The following is a 15,594-nucleotide window of genomic DNA, read 5'->3' on the forward strand; positions in this document are numbered from 1 at the left end:
GTTTTGGACTGGCCTCAGAGGACAGAGAGATCTGGAGGTCAGGAAGGTGGGAGCAGAGGGAGGGGAAAGACTTGTGTACGGTTCAGGCAGCTGAACTGTCCTCACACTCATCCACTGCGTCTCCTCTGGGAGCAGCAGTGGGGGGAATCCTGCTGTAGACTCCCTGGTGATAGATTTTCCAGTCTTTCTATCAGACCTCCGCCCCCCCCCCCACCCCCACCTCTTTCCCCTCTGTTTTCACCCCACCTTAGAAATTCCAATTCTCTTCCCGCACTCAGGCAGACTTTGTTCTGTTTCCATAGTTAATTGTTCCTGGAACATGCTACTCGTCTGTCGCCAGTGACCTTACAAACTGTAAGCTCTGCTATTCCACATCGCCTATTTTCTGATTTAACTCGTGTCTCTTTTGCCACCTTCACTCTTGATCCTTTGATGTCTGAGATAATTTCCTTCCACACGAAACTTTCTCTCAGTCAGTGACACCCGAGGGAATTTCTGACTCTCTGCCCAGCTAGAGCCTGGCAGAGAGGGAGGGAGGCAGTTTTAGAGACCGTCTATTTAATTCTGAATTTGGGGTGGCTGCCTGCTGTGATGCACCAGAAGCTGGATTGAAACAGTCCGAACTTTACACTGAATCCTTGCAGCCAGTGACCAGGGAATATTTCAACATCACCTGTCGGGGCCGGATCCGAATCAATTACCCAGAGGTGAAAGGTCAATCCGTTTAAGCTATTCTCTTGTCTCTTAATCAAGGTACAGGAATCAGCAAAGTATCAGTAAAAATATCTGTGTCTGTCTTCTTCACAGACCTACTCGGGGTTATTCTGTGTGACTGTAAACCCGTACAAGTGGCTCCCTGTGTACAGTGCACCTGTGGTTGCTGCTTACAAGGGAAAGCGACGCTCAGAGGCTCCGCCTCACATCTACTCCATTGCTGACAATGCGTACAACGACATGGTCCGCAGTAAGTAGCATCCGGAGAACAATAGTAAATAATGGTGAACAGCAGAGATCAATAGTGACAATGCGTACAGCAACATAGTCTGCAGTAACACCTCACAACCAATAGTGAATAATGGTGAACAATGGTGAAAATGCACACAATGGCATGGTCCGCAGTAAGTAGCAACCTGAGAACAATAGTGAATAATGGTGAACAGCAGAGATCAATAGTGACAATGTGCACAACAACATGGTCTGCAGTAAGTAGAATCCTGAGAGCAATAGTGAATAATGAAGAACAACAGAGAACAATAGTGACAATGCATACAACAACATGGTCCGCAGTAGCATCCCGAGAACAATAGTGAATAATGGTGCACAACAGAGATCAATAATGACAATGCATACAACAACATGGTCCGCAGTAAATAGCACCCCAAGAGCAATAGTGAATAACGGTGAATAACATATAACAATAGTGACAATGCGTACAGCAACATGGTCTGCAGTAAGTAGCAGCCTGAAGTCAATAGTGAATAATGGTGAACAGAAGAGAACAATAGTGACAATGCGTACAACAACATGGTCTGCAGTAACACCTCACAACCAATAGTGAATAATGGTGAACAGAAGAGAACAATAGTGACAATGCGTACAACAACATGGCCTGCAGTAAGTAGCATCCTGAGTCCAAAAGGGCTGGGTGGTGTTACTGGGATACGGGGAAAGGGTGGAGGTGTGGGCTTGGGTAGGGTGCTCTTTCCAAGGGCCGGTGCAGACTCGATGGGCCAAATGGCCTCCTTCTGCACTGTATATTCTATGATGATTCTAAACAATCGTGAACAATAGTGAATAATGGCGAACAACAGAGAACAATAGTGACAATGTGTACAATGATGTGGCCCGCCTTCCGAGTGTGGGAGACATGACCATACAGAGAGCAATGGTGCACGGCCGGGTTAGCTGACCTCAGCTGCTTGGTGTTACGTTCCAGTGCGTATGTAATGATTGAGTCAGTGCATAAAAAACATCCAGTTCTTAACTAGTTGAATTTATTAAATAACAATAACGTGGGCTGGAAAACAACATTAACAATATTAATAAACTGGAAACTAGAGTTATCACAAAACCCAACTATCCATAACAGTTTCTTACTCAGACTCCCTTGGGCTGCAGTGTCACATGGTGTAACTTGCCTGCCACCTAGTGGTTGGAGACCAAACATATTTACATGTACAACTGCTTGTGCATATCACTACATCCCCTTTCCTTGAAATTTTAATGAAAACATATACACATGATTACAATTAATATTACATGTGATATGCATAGCCCATCATTCATATCATGTACAGCTACATTGTCAATTACAGACTCAGTCTGTCAAGTTTCTTTCTACGCCTTGTTGATCTTCTGAGTTTCAGTAGGTCTGATGAATCTGTTTCTGAAGGGGTAGCTGGTAAGACTACATCTTTGTGTGGAACCAGGACTTCCGGTTGCGGCTATGCGGAGCTAAGTTGTACGTTCGGCAGCTCCCGCTTGGAACAGACTTTTGGGCTCTTTTCAGGGCCCCCAAAGGAATTTTTTCGACATTTGCCGGTGTGGGAAGAAGACTGCAACATTCCCCCGACAGTGTATGGCTTTGACCAGGAGCGGGGCAACTAAAAAAGTGATGGTGAAGCCAAAGAAAGTGCGAGGGAAGAAGAGCAAGATGGCGGTGGGCGGGGACCAGGCAGTGTGGATGCAGTGGGCGCAGGAGCAGCAGGAGGGTATCCAGCGCAGCTTCAGGGAGCTCAAAGCGGACCTGCTGGAGCCGATGAAGGCTTCTATTGATAAGCTGCTGGAGACCCAGACGGCCCAGGGGGTGGCGATCCGCGAGGTCCGACAAAAGGTCTCCGACAACGAGGACAAGATCTTGGGCCTAGCGGTAAAAGTGGAGGCGCACGAGGCGCTCCACAAGAAATGGCAGGAACGGTTCGAGGAGATGGAGAATCGGTCGAGGCGAAAGAATCTGCGGATCCTGGGCCTCCCGGAGCGACTGGAGGGGTCGGACGTGGGGGCCTATGTGGTCACCATGTTAAACTCGCTGATGGGAGCGGGGTCCTTCCAGGGGCCCCTGGAGCTGGAAGGGGCCCATGAGAGTGTTGGCGAGGAGGCCCAAGACTAACGAGCCGCCGCGGGCAGTGTTGATGCGGTTTCATCAGTTCGCTGATCGGGAGTGTGTGCTCAGGTGGGCCAAGAAAGAGAGGAGCAGCAGGTGGGAGAATGCGGAGGTTCGAATATACCAGGACTGGAGTGCGGAGGTGGCGAAGAGGGCCGGGTACAATCGGGCGAAGGCAGTGCTGCACAGGAAGGGGGTGAAATTTGGCATGCTGCAGCCGGCGCGACTGTGGGTTACCTACAAGGACCGGCACCATTATTTTGAGTCCCCGGAGGAGGCGTGGGCCTTTGTTCAGGCCGAGAAGCTGGACACAAACTGAGGGTCAGGATGGGGGGTCGGGCGTGGGGATGGTCGGGGATTGCTGTTGTTGTATTCCATTTTGAGGGGGGGTGGGGGGGGGATTCTTTGTTCTTGTTCAGTTTTGGTTCGGTGTGGGTGGTTGGGTCTGTCGGGTGGGCTCTTGGAGGGGGGCAAGTAAACGGAGTGGGGGGTGGATGGCCGGTAGGTGGAATGGGGCCCTGCGGGGGAGGGTGAGGATGAGTCGGGGGTGAGGGGACTGGGCCTGTAAAAGGAGCTGCGACAGAGGAGGCGGGGCCGGGCAGGTGGAAAGCGCGGGCTTTTTCCCGCGCTGAAGGCTGGAGGGGGCGGGGCGGGGGCAGGGAAGCGCGGGTTTTCTCCCGCGCTTGGGATGGAAGGGGGAGGCGGAGAGCCTGCTGATGGATAATGGAGGAGGAGGGTATGTCCCACAATGGGAGGAGTCGAAGGAGAGGCGGAAGCGGCCGGGGTCAGCAGGAGTCAGCTGACTTGCGGGAGTGCAATGGGGGGAGCAATGCAGCTACGAGGGGTCCTAGCTGGGGGGTGGGGGGGAAACCGGGTTGCTGCTGGTATGGTCAAGGGGGAGATGGAGTGAGTAGAGGGGGTTGGGACGGGGGTCTGCCGCCGTGGGGAACGGGCCGAGCGTGCGGACGGGCGCGTGGCTGGCTGAGGAGGGGTCATGGCTAGTCGGCGGGGAGGGGGCGGGTAGCCCCGATCCGGCTGATAACCTGGAATGTAAGGGGACTGAATGGGCCGGTTAAGCGGGCCCACGTGTTCGCGCACCTGAAGGGGCTCAAGGCGGATGTGGTTATGCTCCAGGAGATACACCTGAAAGTGGCAGACCAGGTAAGATTGAGGAAGGGGTGGGTAGGTCAGGTGTTTCATTCGGGGCTGGATGCCAAAAATCGGGGGGTGCCGATCTTGGTGGGAAAGAAGGTGTCGTTCGAGGCGTCGAGCATTGTGACAGACAATGGCGGCAGGTACGTAATGGTAAGTGGTAAGCTGTAAGGGGAGGGGGTGGTGCTGGTCAACGTGTATGCTCCGAACTGGGACGATGCGGGTTTTATGCGGTGTATGTTGGGTCGGATCCCAGACTTGGAAGTGGGGGGCCTGATAATGGGGGGGGGGACTTTAACACGGTGTTGGATCGGGCATTGGATCGCTCCAGGTCTAGGACGGGTAGGAGGCCGGCGGCGGCTAAAGTGCTGAGGGGATTTATGGACCAGATGGACCCTTGGAGATTGCAAGGCCGGGGGCTAGGGAATTTTCATTCTTCTCGCATGTTCATAAGGCCTATTCCTGGATCAACTTTTTTGTTATGAGCAGGGAATAGGCAGGGAATGAGCTGATTGCGAAAGTAGAGGATACCGAGTACTCGGCGATAGCCATTTCGGACCACGCCCCGCATTGGGTAGACCTAGAGCTTGTTAAGTAATGGGTTAAGAGTTAAGTAATGCATTAAGAGACATTGCAATTAGTTGTCTCATTTAGTTTAAGTATCCAATGATTGACGCTGATATGTAAAGGGGCTTCAGGTGGCTCGTGTCAGGTGGTGTGTTAGAGTTTTGTGCAGAGGCTGTGGAAGTGAAATAAATGGTGTTTGGTGAAAAGGAACAGGACTATTGACTTTTCATACAACGGTAACTAAAACGTATAACAGAGCTGGGGGAGGAGAGGGACCCTCGCCCGTTGTGGCACTTGGAGGTGGGGCTGTTGGCGGATGAGGAGGTGAGCGAGCGGGTCCGAAGAAGTATAGAGAGATACCTGGAGGCCAACGATAACGGGGAGGTCCAAGTGGGGATGGTCTGGAGGCGCTGAAGGCGGTGGTGAGGGGAGAGCTGATCTCCATTAGGGCCCACAAGGAGAGGAGGGAGCGGGGGGAGAGGGAGAGGCTGATGGAGGAGATGGTGAGGGTAGACAGGAGGTATGCGGAAGAGCCTGAGGAAGGATTGTTGAGGAAGAGGCGCAGCCTCCAGGCCAAATTCGACCTGGTGACCACCAGGAAGGCGGAGGCGCAGTGGAGGAAGGCCCAGGGGGCGATTTATGAATATGGGGAAAAGGCAAGTCGGATGCTGGCGCATCAGCTTTGGAAGCGGGGTGCAGCTAGGGAGATCGGGGGAGTTAAGGATAGGGGAGGGTGCGGAGTGGGGTTGGCATCAATGGGGTCTTCAGGGACTTTTATGAGGAACTGTATCGGTCCGAGCCCCCACTGGAGGAGGGTGGGATGGGCCGCTTTCTGGACCAACTGAAGTTCCTGAAGGTGGAGGAGGGACTGGTGGCAGGATTAGGGGCCCCGATTGGGCTGGAGGAGCTGGCCAAAGGGATAGGGAGCATGCAGGCGGGGAAGGCACCGTGGCCGGATGGTTTCCCGGTCGGATTTTACAAAAAATATGTGGACCTGTTGGGCCCGTTGCTGGTTAGGACCTTCAATGAGGCAAGGGAGGGGGGGGGGGGGGGGGGGGGGGGGGCGTTGCGCCCGACGATGTCCCGGGCACTGATCTCCTTGATCCTGAAGCGGGACAAGGATCCCCTGCAGTGTGGGTCTTACAGGCCGATTTCATTGTTAAATGTAGATGCCAAGGTGCTGGCGAAGGTCTTAGCTACGAGAATTGAGGATTGTGTGCCTCAGGTCATCCACGAAGACCAGACTGGGTTTGTGAAGGGGAGGCAGTTGAACGCGAATGTGCGGAGGCTCCTGAACGTTATTATAATGCTGGCGAGGGAGGGGGAGGCGGAGATAGTGGCGGCGATGGACGCTGAGAAGGCCTTTGATAGGGTAGAGTGGGGGTACTTGTGGGGAGTGCTGAAGAGGTTCGGGTTTGGGGAGGGGTTCGTCAGGTGGGTTAGGCTGTCGTACGAGGTCCCGATGGCGAGTGTGGCCACAAACAAGAGGAGGTCTGAGTACTTTTGGTTGCACCGAGGGACAAGGCAGGGGTGTCCCTTCTCCCCCCTGCTCTTCGCGCTGGCGATTGAACCCCTGGCTATGGCACTGAGGGAGTCGAGGAACTGGAGGGGGTTGGTGCGGGGCGGGGAGGAGCATAGGGTGTCGCTCTATGCGGACGATTTGCTGCTATATGTGGTGGACCCGGTGGGGGGAATGCCGGAGGTAATGAGGATCCTTAGGGAATTTGGGGATTTCTCGGGGTACAAGCTCAACATGGGGAAGGGCGGTTTGTTTGTGGTTCACCCTGGGGACCAGGAGAGGGGGATTAGTGAGCTCCCACTAAAAAGGGCGGAGAGGAGCTTCAGGTATCTGGGGGTCCAGGTGGCCAGGAGCTGGGGGGCGCTGCATAGACTTAATTTCACAAGGCTAGTGGAGCGAATGGAGGAGGAGTTCAAGAGGTGGGACGCGTTGCCGCTGTCCTTGGCGGGTAGGGTGCAGTCAGTCAAGATGACGGTGCTCCCAAGGTTTTTGTTCCTGTTCCAGTGCCTGCCCATTCTTATCCCGAAGGCCTTCTTTAGGCGGGTCAACAAGAGCATAACGGGGTTTGTGTGGGCGCGAGGGACTCCGAGGATGAGAAGGGTGTTCCTGGAGCGGAGTAGGGATGGGGGGGGGCTGGCGCTGCCCAACCTCTGTGGGCACTACTGGGCTGCCAGTGCGGCGATGGTGCGCAAGTGGGTGATGGAGGGGCAGGGGGCGGCATGGAAAAGGCTGGAGACGGCGTCTTGTGAGGGTACGAGTCTGGGGGCGCTGGCAACGGCGCCGTTGCCGCTCCCTCCAATGAGGTATACCACGAGCCCAGTGGTGGTGGCTGCCCTCAAAATTTGGGGGCAATGGAGGCGGCACGGGGAAAGTGGGGGCCTCGGTGAGGACCCCGATATAGGGGAACCACCGGTTTGTCCCAGGGAGAATAGATGGAGGGTTTTCGGGGTGGCACAGGGCAGGGATAAGAAGGCTGGGGGACCTGTTTGTGGACGGGAAGCCTGGGTGAGCTGGAGGAGAAGTACGGGCTCCCCCCTTTAGGTATCTACAGGTAAGGGCGTTTCCAGGCGGCAAGTGGTGGAATTCCCGCTGCTGCCGCCACGCACGGTACAGGACAGGGTGCTCTCAGGGGGCGTTGGTTGGAGAGGGGAAGATCTCGGCAACATACCAGCTGATGCAGGAGGAGGAGGAGGCCTCGATGGAGGTGCTGAAAGGTAAGTGGGAGGAGGAGTTGGGGGAGGAGATTGAGGGGGGGACGTGGGCAGATGCCCTAGGGAGGGCGAACGTTTCCTCTTCGTGCGCGAGGCTCAGCCTCATACAGTTTAAGGTGCTGCACAGGGCACACATGACCGGGACAAGGATGAGCCGGTTTTTTTGGGGGTGAGGACAGGTGTGTTAGGTGCTCAGGGAGCCCAGCAAATCACACCCATATGTTCTGGGCATGCCCAGTGCTGGAGGAATTTTGGAAGGGCGTAGCGAGGACGGTGTCGAGGGTGGTAGGATCCAGGGTCAGACCGGGCTGGGGGCTCGCAATATTTGAGGTGGCAGAGGAGCCGGGAGTGCAGGAGGCGAAAGAGGCCGGAATTCTGGCCTTTGCGTCCCTGGTAGCCCGGCGAACGATTCTTCGTCAGTGGAAGGATGCGAGGCCCCCAAGCGTGGAATCCTGGATCAACGATATGGCGGGGTTTATTAAATTGGAGAGGGTGAAATTTGCCTTAAGGGGATCGGTACAAGGGTTCTTCAGGCGGTGGCAACCGTTCTTGGACTTCCTGGCAGAGCGGTAGACAATGGTCAGCAGCAACAGCAGCAACCCGGGGGGGGGGTTCTATTTCATTTTTGTTTGTCTATACTGGGGGATCTGAGGGGGTGTATATATTTGCTATGTTTACTCTGTGTTTCGGTGGGTGTTAATATATTATTTATGTATAGGGGGGAGTTGTTTTGTTTTGTATTTAATTCTATTGGGCTCCTTTTACATTTTGCTGTTGATATTTTGTGAAAACTTTAACAAAAATTATTTTTAAAAATGTTTTAAAATCCTTGTGTGGAACCTCGGACTGTACCGTGACATTTAGATTCCTCCTTTGGTTGAGTTGGTTTTGACATACACAAGCTCTCATAGGCATCATCTGCTTGAAGCTGAGTAACAGGTTGCTTAACTTTCTGCCTGTTTCTCCTCAGAACCTGGCCTTGTTCCATGATTACAGTGTAAGATCTCAGACCTATTTTCTGTAATACAGTTGCACATTGTGACCAGCTATCAGGATCCTCCACCCTCACTAACATCATTCGGATTTAAAGGTTTCTGAGCCCTGGTGGACTTGACATAGTAACTCTTCTGATTCTTCTTTTGAGATTGCAGCTGATTCCGTATCAAGTGATTTACTTGCTGTATGGTTTGGCATGGCAGAGTTCTTAACTTTCAACTCATTAAGAGTTCTGATGGTGACAAACCACAACTTAACGGTGACGCTCGGTAGCTCAGCAATGCTAGAAATGGATCATCTTGGCTGTCCATTGATTTCTTTAGTAGTTGCTTTACTATCTGCAAACCTTTCTCTGCCTTTCCAGAAGACTGAGGATGCAATGGACTCGATGTGACATGTCTGAAGTCAGACGGGGCTTAGATGTTTCAGTAAGATTAGGGAAGGTGGGAAAAGAGGTGGAGGAGTAGCATTGTTAATCAAGGATAGTAAAATGGCTGCAGAAAGGCAATTTGAGGAGGATCTGTCTACTGAGGTAGTGTGGGCTGAAGTTCGAAATAGGAAAGGAGCGGTCACTTCGTTTGGCGTTTTCTATAGGCCCCTAAACAGTAACAGAGATGTGGAGGAAAAGATTGCAATGTAGATTTTGGATAGGTGCAGTAGTCACAGGGTAGTTGTCATGGGTGACTTTAACTTTCCAAATATTGATTGGAACCACTATAATTCGAATAGTTTGGATGGGGCAGTTTTTATCCAGTGTGTGCAGGAGGGTTTCCTCACACAATATGTGGATAGACCGACAAGAGGCGGGGCCACATTGGATTTGGTACTGGGTAATGAACCGGGCCAAGTGTTAGATTTGGTTGTGGGAGAGCACTTTGGAGATAGTGATCACAATTCGGTGACTTTCACTATAGCAATGGAGAGGGATAGGAACATATGGCAGGGCAAGGTTTATAACTGGGGAAAGGGTAATTACGACGCGATTAGGCAAGAACTGGGGAGCATAAGATGGAAACAGGAACTGTCAGGGATAGACACAATTGAGATGTGGATCTTGTTCAAGGAGCAAACACTGCGTGTCCTTGATATGTATGTCCCGTTCAGGCAGGGAGGAAATGGTCGAGTGAGGGAACCATGGTTTACAAAAGCGGTTGAATGTCTTGTCAAGAGGAAGAAAGGGGCTTATGTAAGGATGAGAAAACAAGGTTCCGTTAGGGCACTTGAGGGATACACGATAGCTAGGAAGGAGCTCAAGAAAGGGCTTGGGAGAGCTAGGAGGGGGCATGAGAAGTCCTTGGCAGGTAGGATCAAGGAAAACCCCAAGGCTTTTTACACTTATGTGAGGAATAAAAGAATGACCAAGGCGAAGTTAGGGCCGGTCAAGGACAGTAGTGGGAACGTGTACATGGAGTCTGAAGATATGGGAGAGGCCCTAAATGAATACTTTTCTTCAGTGTTCACAAAGGAGAGGGGCCATGTTGTTGAGGAGGATAGTGCGATACAGGCTGGTAGGCTGGAGGAGGTAGATATTCGGAAGGAAGATGTGTTAGAAATTTTGAGAAGCCTGAGGATAGATAAGTCCCCTGGGCCTGATGGGATATATCCTAGGATTCTTTGGGAGGCGAGGGATGAGATTGCAGAGCCTTTGGCTTTGATCTTTGGGTCCTCGCTGTTGCAGGAATAGTGCCAGAAGACTGGAGAAAGGCGAATCTTGTCCCCTTGTTCAAGAAAGGGAATAGGAATGACCCTGGGAATTATAGGTCGGTTAGTCTCACTTCGGTCATCGGTAAATTACTGGAAAGGGTCCTGAGGGATAGGATTTATGATCATTTGGAAAGATACAGCTTAATCCAGGATAGTCAGCACGGATTTGTGAGGGGTAGGTTTTGCCTCACAAATTTGATTGTATTCTTTGAGGAGGTAATTAAGTACATAGATAAAAGTAGAGCAGTTGATGTAATATACATGGATTTTAGTAAGGCGTTTGATAAGGTGCCCCATGGTCGGCTCATGCAGAAAGTAAGGAAGCTTGGCATAGAGGGAAATTTGGCCGATTGGATCAGTAACTGGCTATCATATAGAAGACAGAGGGTGGTGGTGGATGGTAAATTTTCACCCTGGAGCCCAGTTACCAGCGGTGTACCACAGGGATCAGTGCTGGGTCCTCCGCTATTTGTGATTTTTATCAATGACTTGGAAGATGGAGTTGAAGGCTGGGTTAGTAAATTTGCTGATGACACCAAGATTGGTGGAGTAGTGGATAATCTGGAGGGCTGTTGTAGGCTGCAAAGAGACATTGATAGGATGCAGAGCTGGGCTGAAAGTGGCAGATGGAGTTTAACCCTGATAAGTGTGAGGTGATTCATTTTGGTCGGACAAATTTGAATGCGGATTACAGGGTTAACGGCAGGGTTCTGAAGAATGTGGAGGAGCAGAGAGATCTCGGAGGTCATGTCCATAGATCTCTAAAAGTTGCCACCCAAGTGGATAGAGCCGTGAAGAAAGCCTATAGTGTGTTAGCGTTTATTAACAGGAGGATTGAGTTTAAGAGCCGTGAGGTTATGCTGCAACTGTACAAGACCTTGGTTAGACCACATTTGGAGTATTGTATGCAGTTCTGGTCACCTCATTATAGGAAGGATGTGGAAGCATTGGAAAGGGCGCAAAGGAGATTTACCAGGATGCTGCCTGGATTGGAGGGTATGTCTTATGAGGAAAGGTTGAGGGAGCTAGGGCTTTACTCATTGGAGCGAAGGAGGATGAGAGGCGACTTAACAGAGGTTTATAAAATGATGAGGGGGATAGATAGAGTGGACGTTCAGAGACTTTCCTCGGGTGGGTGTAGCTGTTGCAAGGGGACGTAACTATAAGGTTCAGGGTGGGAGATATAGGAGGGATGTCCGAGGTAGGTTCTTTACTCCGAGAGTGGTTAGGGTGTGGAATGGACTGCCTGCTGTGATAGTGGAGTCGGACACTTTAGGAACTTTCAAGTGGTTATTGGATCGGCATATGGAGCACACCAGAATGACGGGGAGTGGGTTGATTTGATCTTAGTTTCAGACTAGTTTGGGAAAACATCGTGCGCCTGTACTGTGCTGTACAGTTCTATGTAGAATGCAGTGCAAATGCCTTTCATTTGTTACAATTGAACACGGACTCATGACGACTTGTGAAATGCCATGACGTGCAAATATTGCTTTCGTATGCATAATAACACATTTGGCTGGCGAGCTTGACAACTGTGCCACCCACGGATAATTTGAATAGTTGTCGACTATCAACAAATATTCTTTCCCTTCGAGATAAAACAAGTCTATCCCTACTTTTTGCCATGGAACTGACACAATATTGCCTATCTCCATTGTTCCTTCGTTTGTCGATTTTGGAGTTTCTGACACTAGAGTATTCTTCCACCATTGTCTGAATATCGTTCTTGATTCCTGGCCAATACACCGTATCTCACGCTCTCCTTTTGCGCTTTTCAATCCCGAGGTGACCCTCATGAATCTTTTGCAATATTTTATTACGCACGGTCAAAATGTTTGTGCTCTTGGCCGGGACGGAAAATGTTTGAACTGGAGTTGTTGTCAAAGCTGTTTTCAGTCTGATCCACTCTTGCTCATGTTTATCTGTCCATATAAAATTATTCACTTTACTGAGAACTTCTTGAAGACCTGTTGACTTCTCCGATAGGTTTGGAGTAAATTTACCAATAAAATTAATCATTCCTGATATTCTCAGTACACCTTTTTTGTCGATTGGTCGAGGCATTTTCATAAGTGTTTGTGTTTTAACTTCATCAGGCTGTCCGCCTTGAGCAGACAACCTGTCTCCAAGGAACATTATTTCCTTGACACCAAATTGACATTTGGCTTTGTTCAAACGTAGTCCATACCTCTTGACACTCTGCAATACTCTGATCAGCCTTTCATTGTGTTCCTTTTGTGTGGAACTCCAAATGATTATATCATCAACATATACCCTGAATACCTTCCACAGTGTGCCCCATTGCTCTGTGAAATATTTTGGATGCAGAGATTATGGCAAAGAGCGTGCAAAGAAATCAATATTGACCAAATGGAGTATTGAATGTACAATGCTTAGTATTCTCTTCATCCAATTTGAGTTGCCAGAAATCCTGCGAGGCACCCAGTTTACTGAAGTATGTCGCACCTGACATCTCACTAATTATTTCATCTCGCTTGAGTATTGGATAGTGTTCCATTTTGATGTTTGCATTGAGGTCTTTAGGGTTCATGCATATCCTGAGATCATTATTTAGTTTTTAACAGACACCATTGAATTCACCCAATCTGTCGGTTGTCGATTTTTCTAATCACACCAAGATTTGTCATTCTGTCTAATTCAGCTTTTAGGCAGTCCCATAATGGTACTGGAACTCTCCCTGGAGCACATATCACTGGCTGAGCATTAACCTTACGGTCAAGGGCAACACCAAAACCCTGAAAAATCTCTGGAAATGTAGACTCCAGCGATCCACTGGATGCATTCAGAGCACAGTCAGTGTTATACACTCTTTTTACTAATTCAAGCTTCAACACCTAGCAGCAATTCACGATCTGTAGCTATTATTGAGAATTTGGCTTTGTGAAATTTATCTTTTACTTGGACTTCAAGCTCACACATGCCTAATGTGTCAATTCTTTGACCATTATAGTCCTTTAAGAAAACTGGCTTGTTTAATATTCTGGGTTTTATTTTCGTCGCTTCAGTATCAGTGATACTGATGGGATTCACCCTCACTCCTGTGTCTAGTTTAACACTAATGAATGATTTATTTCCAAGCAAAGAAACTGTCCAGTTATCATAGAACATACAGTGCAGAAGGAGGCCATTCGGCCCATCGAGTCTGCACCGACCCACTTAAGCCCTCACTTCCACCCTATCCCCATAACCCAATAACCCCTCCTAACCTTTTTGGACACTACGAGCAATTTAGCATGGTCAATCCACCTAACCTGCACGTCTTTGGACTGTGGGAGGAAACCGGAGCACCCGGAGGAAACCCACGCAGACACGGGGAGGATGTGCAGACTCCGCACAGACAGTGACCCAGTGGGGAATTTGAACCTGGGACTCTGGCGCTGTGAAGCCACAATGCTATTCACTTGTGCTACCGTGCTGCCCTAATCTTTTGTTACTGTAGACATATCATTGTTATAACTTCTTATTTCAGTAGGAGACATTTTACTCTGTTTGGCTTTGTTGGCCCTGTCTTCATTCAAAACAACATCAATGAAAAATATGCCCTCTAAATTAACATCATCAATGGTCTTGATGGACTTTTCTGAACTAATTTTCTTGCTGGAAAAACATTGCTTGGCAAAATGGTTTTGACCCTTGCACTTTGTGAAAATCTTTCCAAATCCGGGACATTGCCTTGTTTCACACCGCTTACACAAAATGGTTGCGTCCGGCAATCGCTTAAAATGGCCGCTACTGCTGAGATGGAGTTTCATTTTCGACTGCGTTGCAACATCTATGGCGTTGTCTTCACTCAGGACTTTTGCATCTAAATTCCTCGCAGTTCACAGTAACTTCATTGCAATGTAAGCCTACTTGTGACAATAAAGATTATTATAATTTACCGTGTTTATTTGCTGCACAGCTAATTCACTTGCATGGCAAATTTTAATTGCGTCTTCAAGCTGGAGCTCATTCTCCCTCAGAAGACATTCACGCACTTTATCATTTTTAATGCCGAATACTCTCTGATCTCTAATCATAGATGACTTTAACGTCGCGAAATTGCAAGTTTGTGCCTCCAATTCGAGGTCAGTGAGAAGGCTGTCAAACGACTCGCCCATTTGCTGCGTGCCCATTTTAAAAATGTACCTCTCGAAAGTTTAATTCTTTTTTGGGGTACAATGCTCATCAATCTTTTTAACGATGGCCATGAAGCTCTCATTATCTCCCTCCTGTTCAAAGACCAATGTGTTGAACATCCCTATTGCCTGTGCGATTGCTACAGTTAGCAGTGATGCTATTTTCCGTGCATCAGGCTGTGCTTGTAAACTTACGGCTGTCACATAGAATGCGAACTGCTGCTTAAATGTGTGCCAATTTGTATCTACGTTACCAGTTACACGAAGACATTGAGGCATTTTCAAACTTTCCATCTTCTTCTGTGATCCAATTCAGCGTTGAATGATTTCTTGGTTTGCTCCCCGTTTACTATTATTTTTGTAGTACCGTTTCCGAATTTCTTCACACTCCTGGTACCATGTTATGTTCTGGTGCATATGCAATGTTTGAGTCAGTGCACCAAAGAACGTCTAGTGCCTGACTGGCTGAATTTATTAAATAACAATAATGTGGGCTAGAAAACAATACTAATAATACTAAAAAACTGGAAAACTAGAGCTTTCACAATGAAATGAAAATGAAATGAAAATCGCTCATTGTCACAAGTATGCTTCAAATGAAATTTCTGTGAAAAGCCCCTAGTCGCCACATTCTGGCGCCTGTTCAGGGAGGCTGGTATGGGAATTGAACCGCGCTGCTGGCCTGCCTTGGTCTGCTTTAAAAGCCAGCGATTTAGCCCAGTGTGCTAAACCAGCCCCTAAAACACAACTATCTACAATGACTTCCTATTCGTACTCTCCCAAGCTGCTGTGTCACATGGTGTACCTTGCCTGCCACCTAGTGGTTGGAGGACAAACATATTTACATGTACAACTGCTTATGCATATCACTACAGGTGGTGAGGTATACTGCAGACTGTGAGTATCATTGAGTGACTCCTTGTATCAGACAGGTGAGAGCTATATTGGAGGCTGTGGGACAGAGACAGGCTGGGAACAATTATTAATAATCACTCAATGTTTCTAGATCGGGAGAACCAATCAATGCTGATTACGTGAGTCCCTAACTTTCGTATTTTAATAATATTTAAAAACTAATCCTACTTGATTTAAAGTTGAAATGAAAGTGAATTCATTGATTAGGACTGAATTTTAGCTTCGAGTTAACCCTGTTAATATTCTGAATTATTGCCCATTGCTCCTGGTGATGTATCAGCATTA

At 49.0% G+C, this 15,594-nt stretch overlaps 1 protein-coding gene across 3 annotated transcripts in view; it reads left to right on the forward strand.

The window, feature by feature from the left end:
- The window catches only part of LOC140428683 (myosin-7-like), a 324,346-nt gene that overhangs the window by 10,352 nt on the left and 298,400 nt on the right, over positions 1–15,594 (forward strand). Inside the window, exons 4-5 of one of the 3 annotated variants that reach the window (XM_072515412.1) lie at positions 808–964; positions 15,401–15,428. In XM_072515412.1, the coding sequence (XP_072371513.1) occupies positions 808–964; positions 15,401–15,428 (185 nt within the window). Of the gene's footprint in view, positions 1–807; positions 965–1,361; positions 1,367–15,400; positions 15,429–15,594 lie in introns of those variants that run through there. The other 2 variants (XM_072515413.1, XM_072515414.1) reach the window with 2 other exon arrangements.

The sequence above is a fragment of the Scyliorhinus torazame genome, chromosome 8, assembly GCF_047496885.1.
Source record: "Scyliorhinus torazame isolate Kashiwa2021f chromosome 8, sScyTor2.1, whole genome shotgun sequence".
Lineage (NCBI taxonomy): Eukaryota > Metazoa > Chordata > Chondrichthyes > Carcharhiniformes > Scyliorhinidae > Scyliorhinus > Scyliorhinus torazame.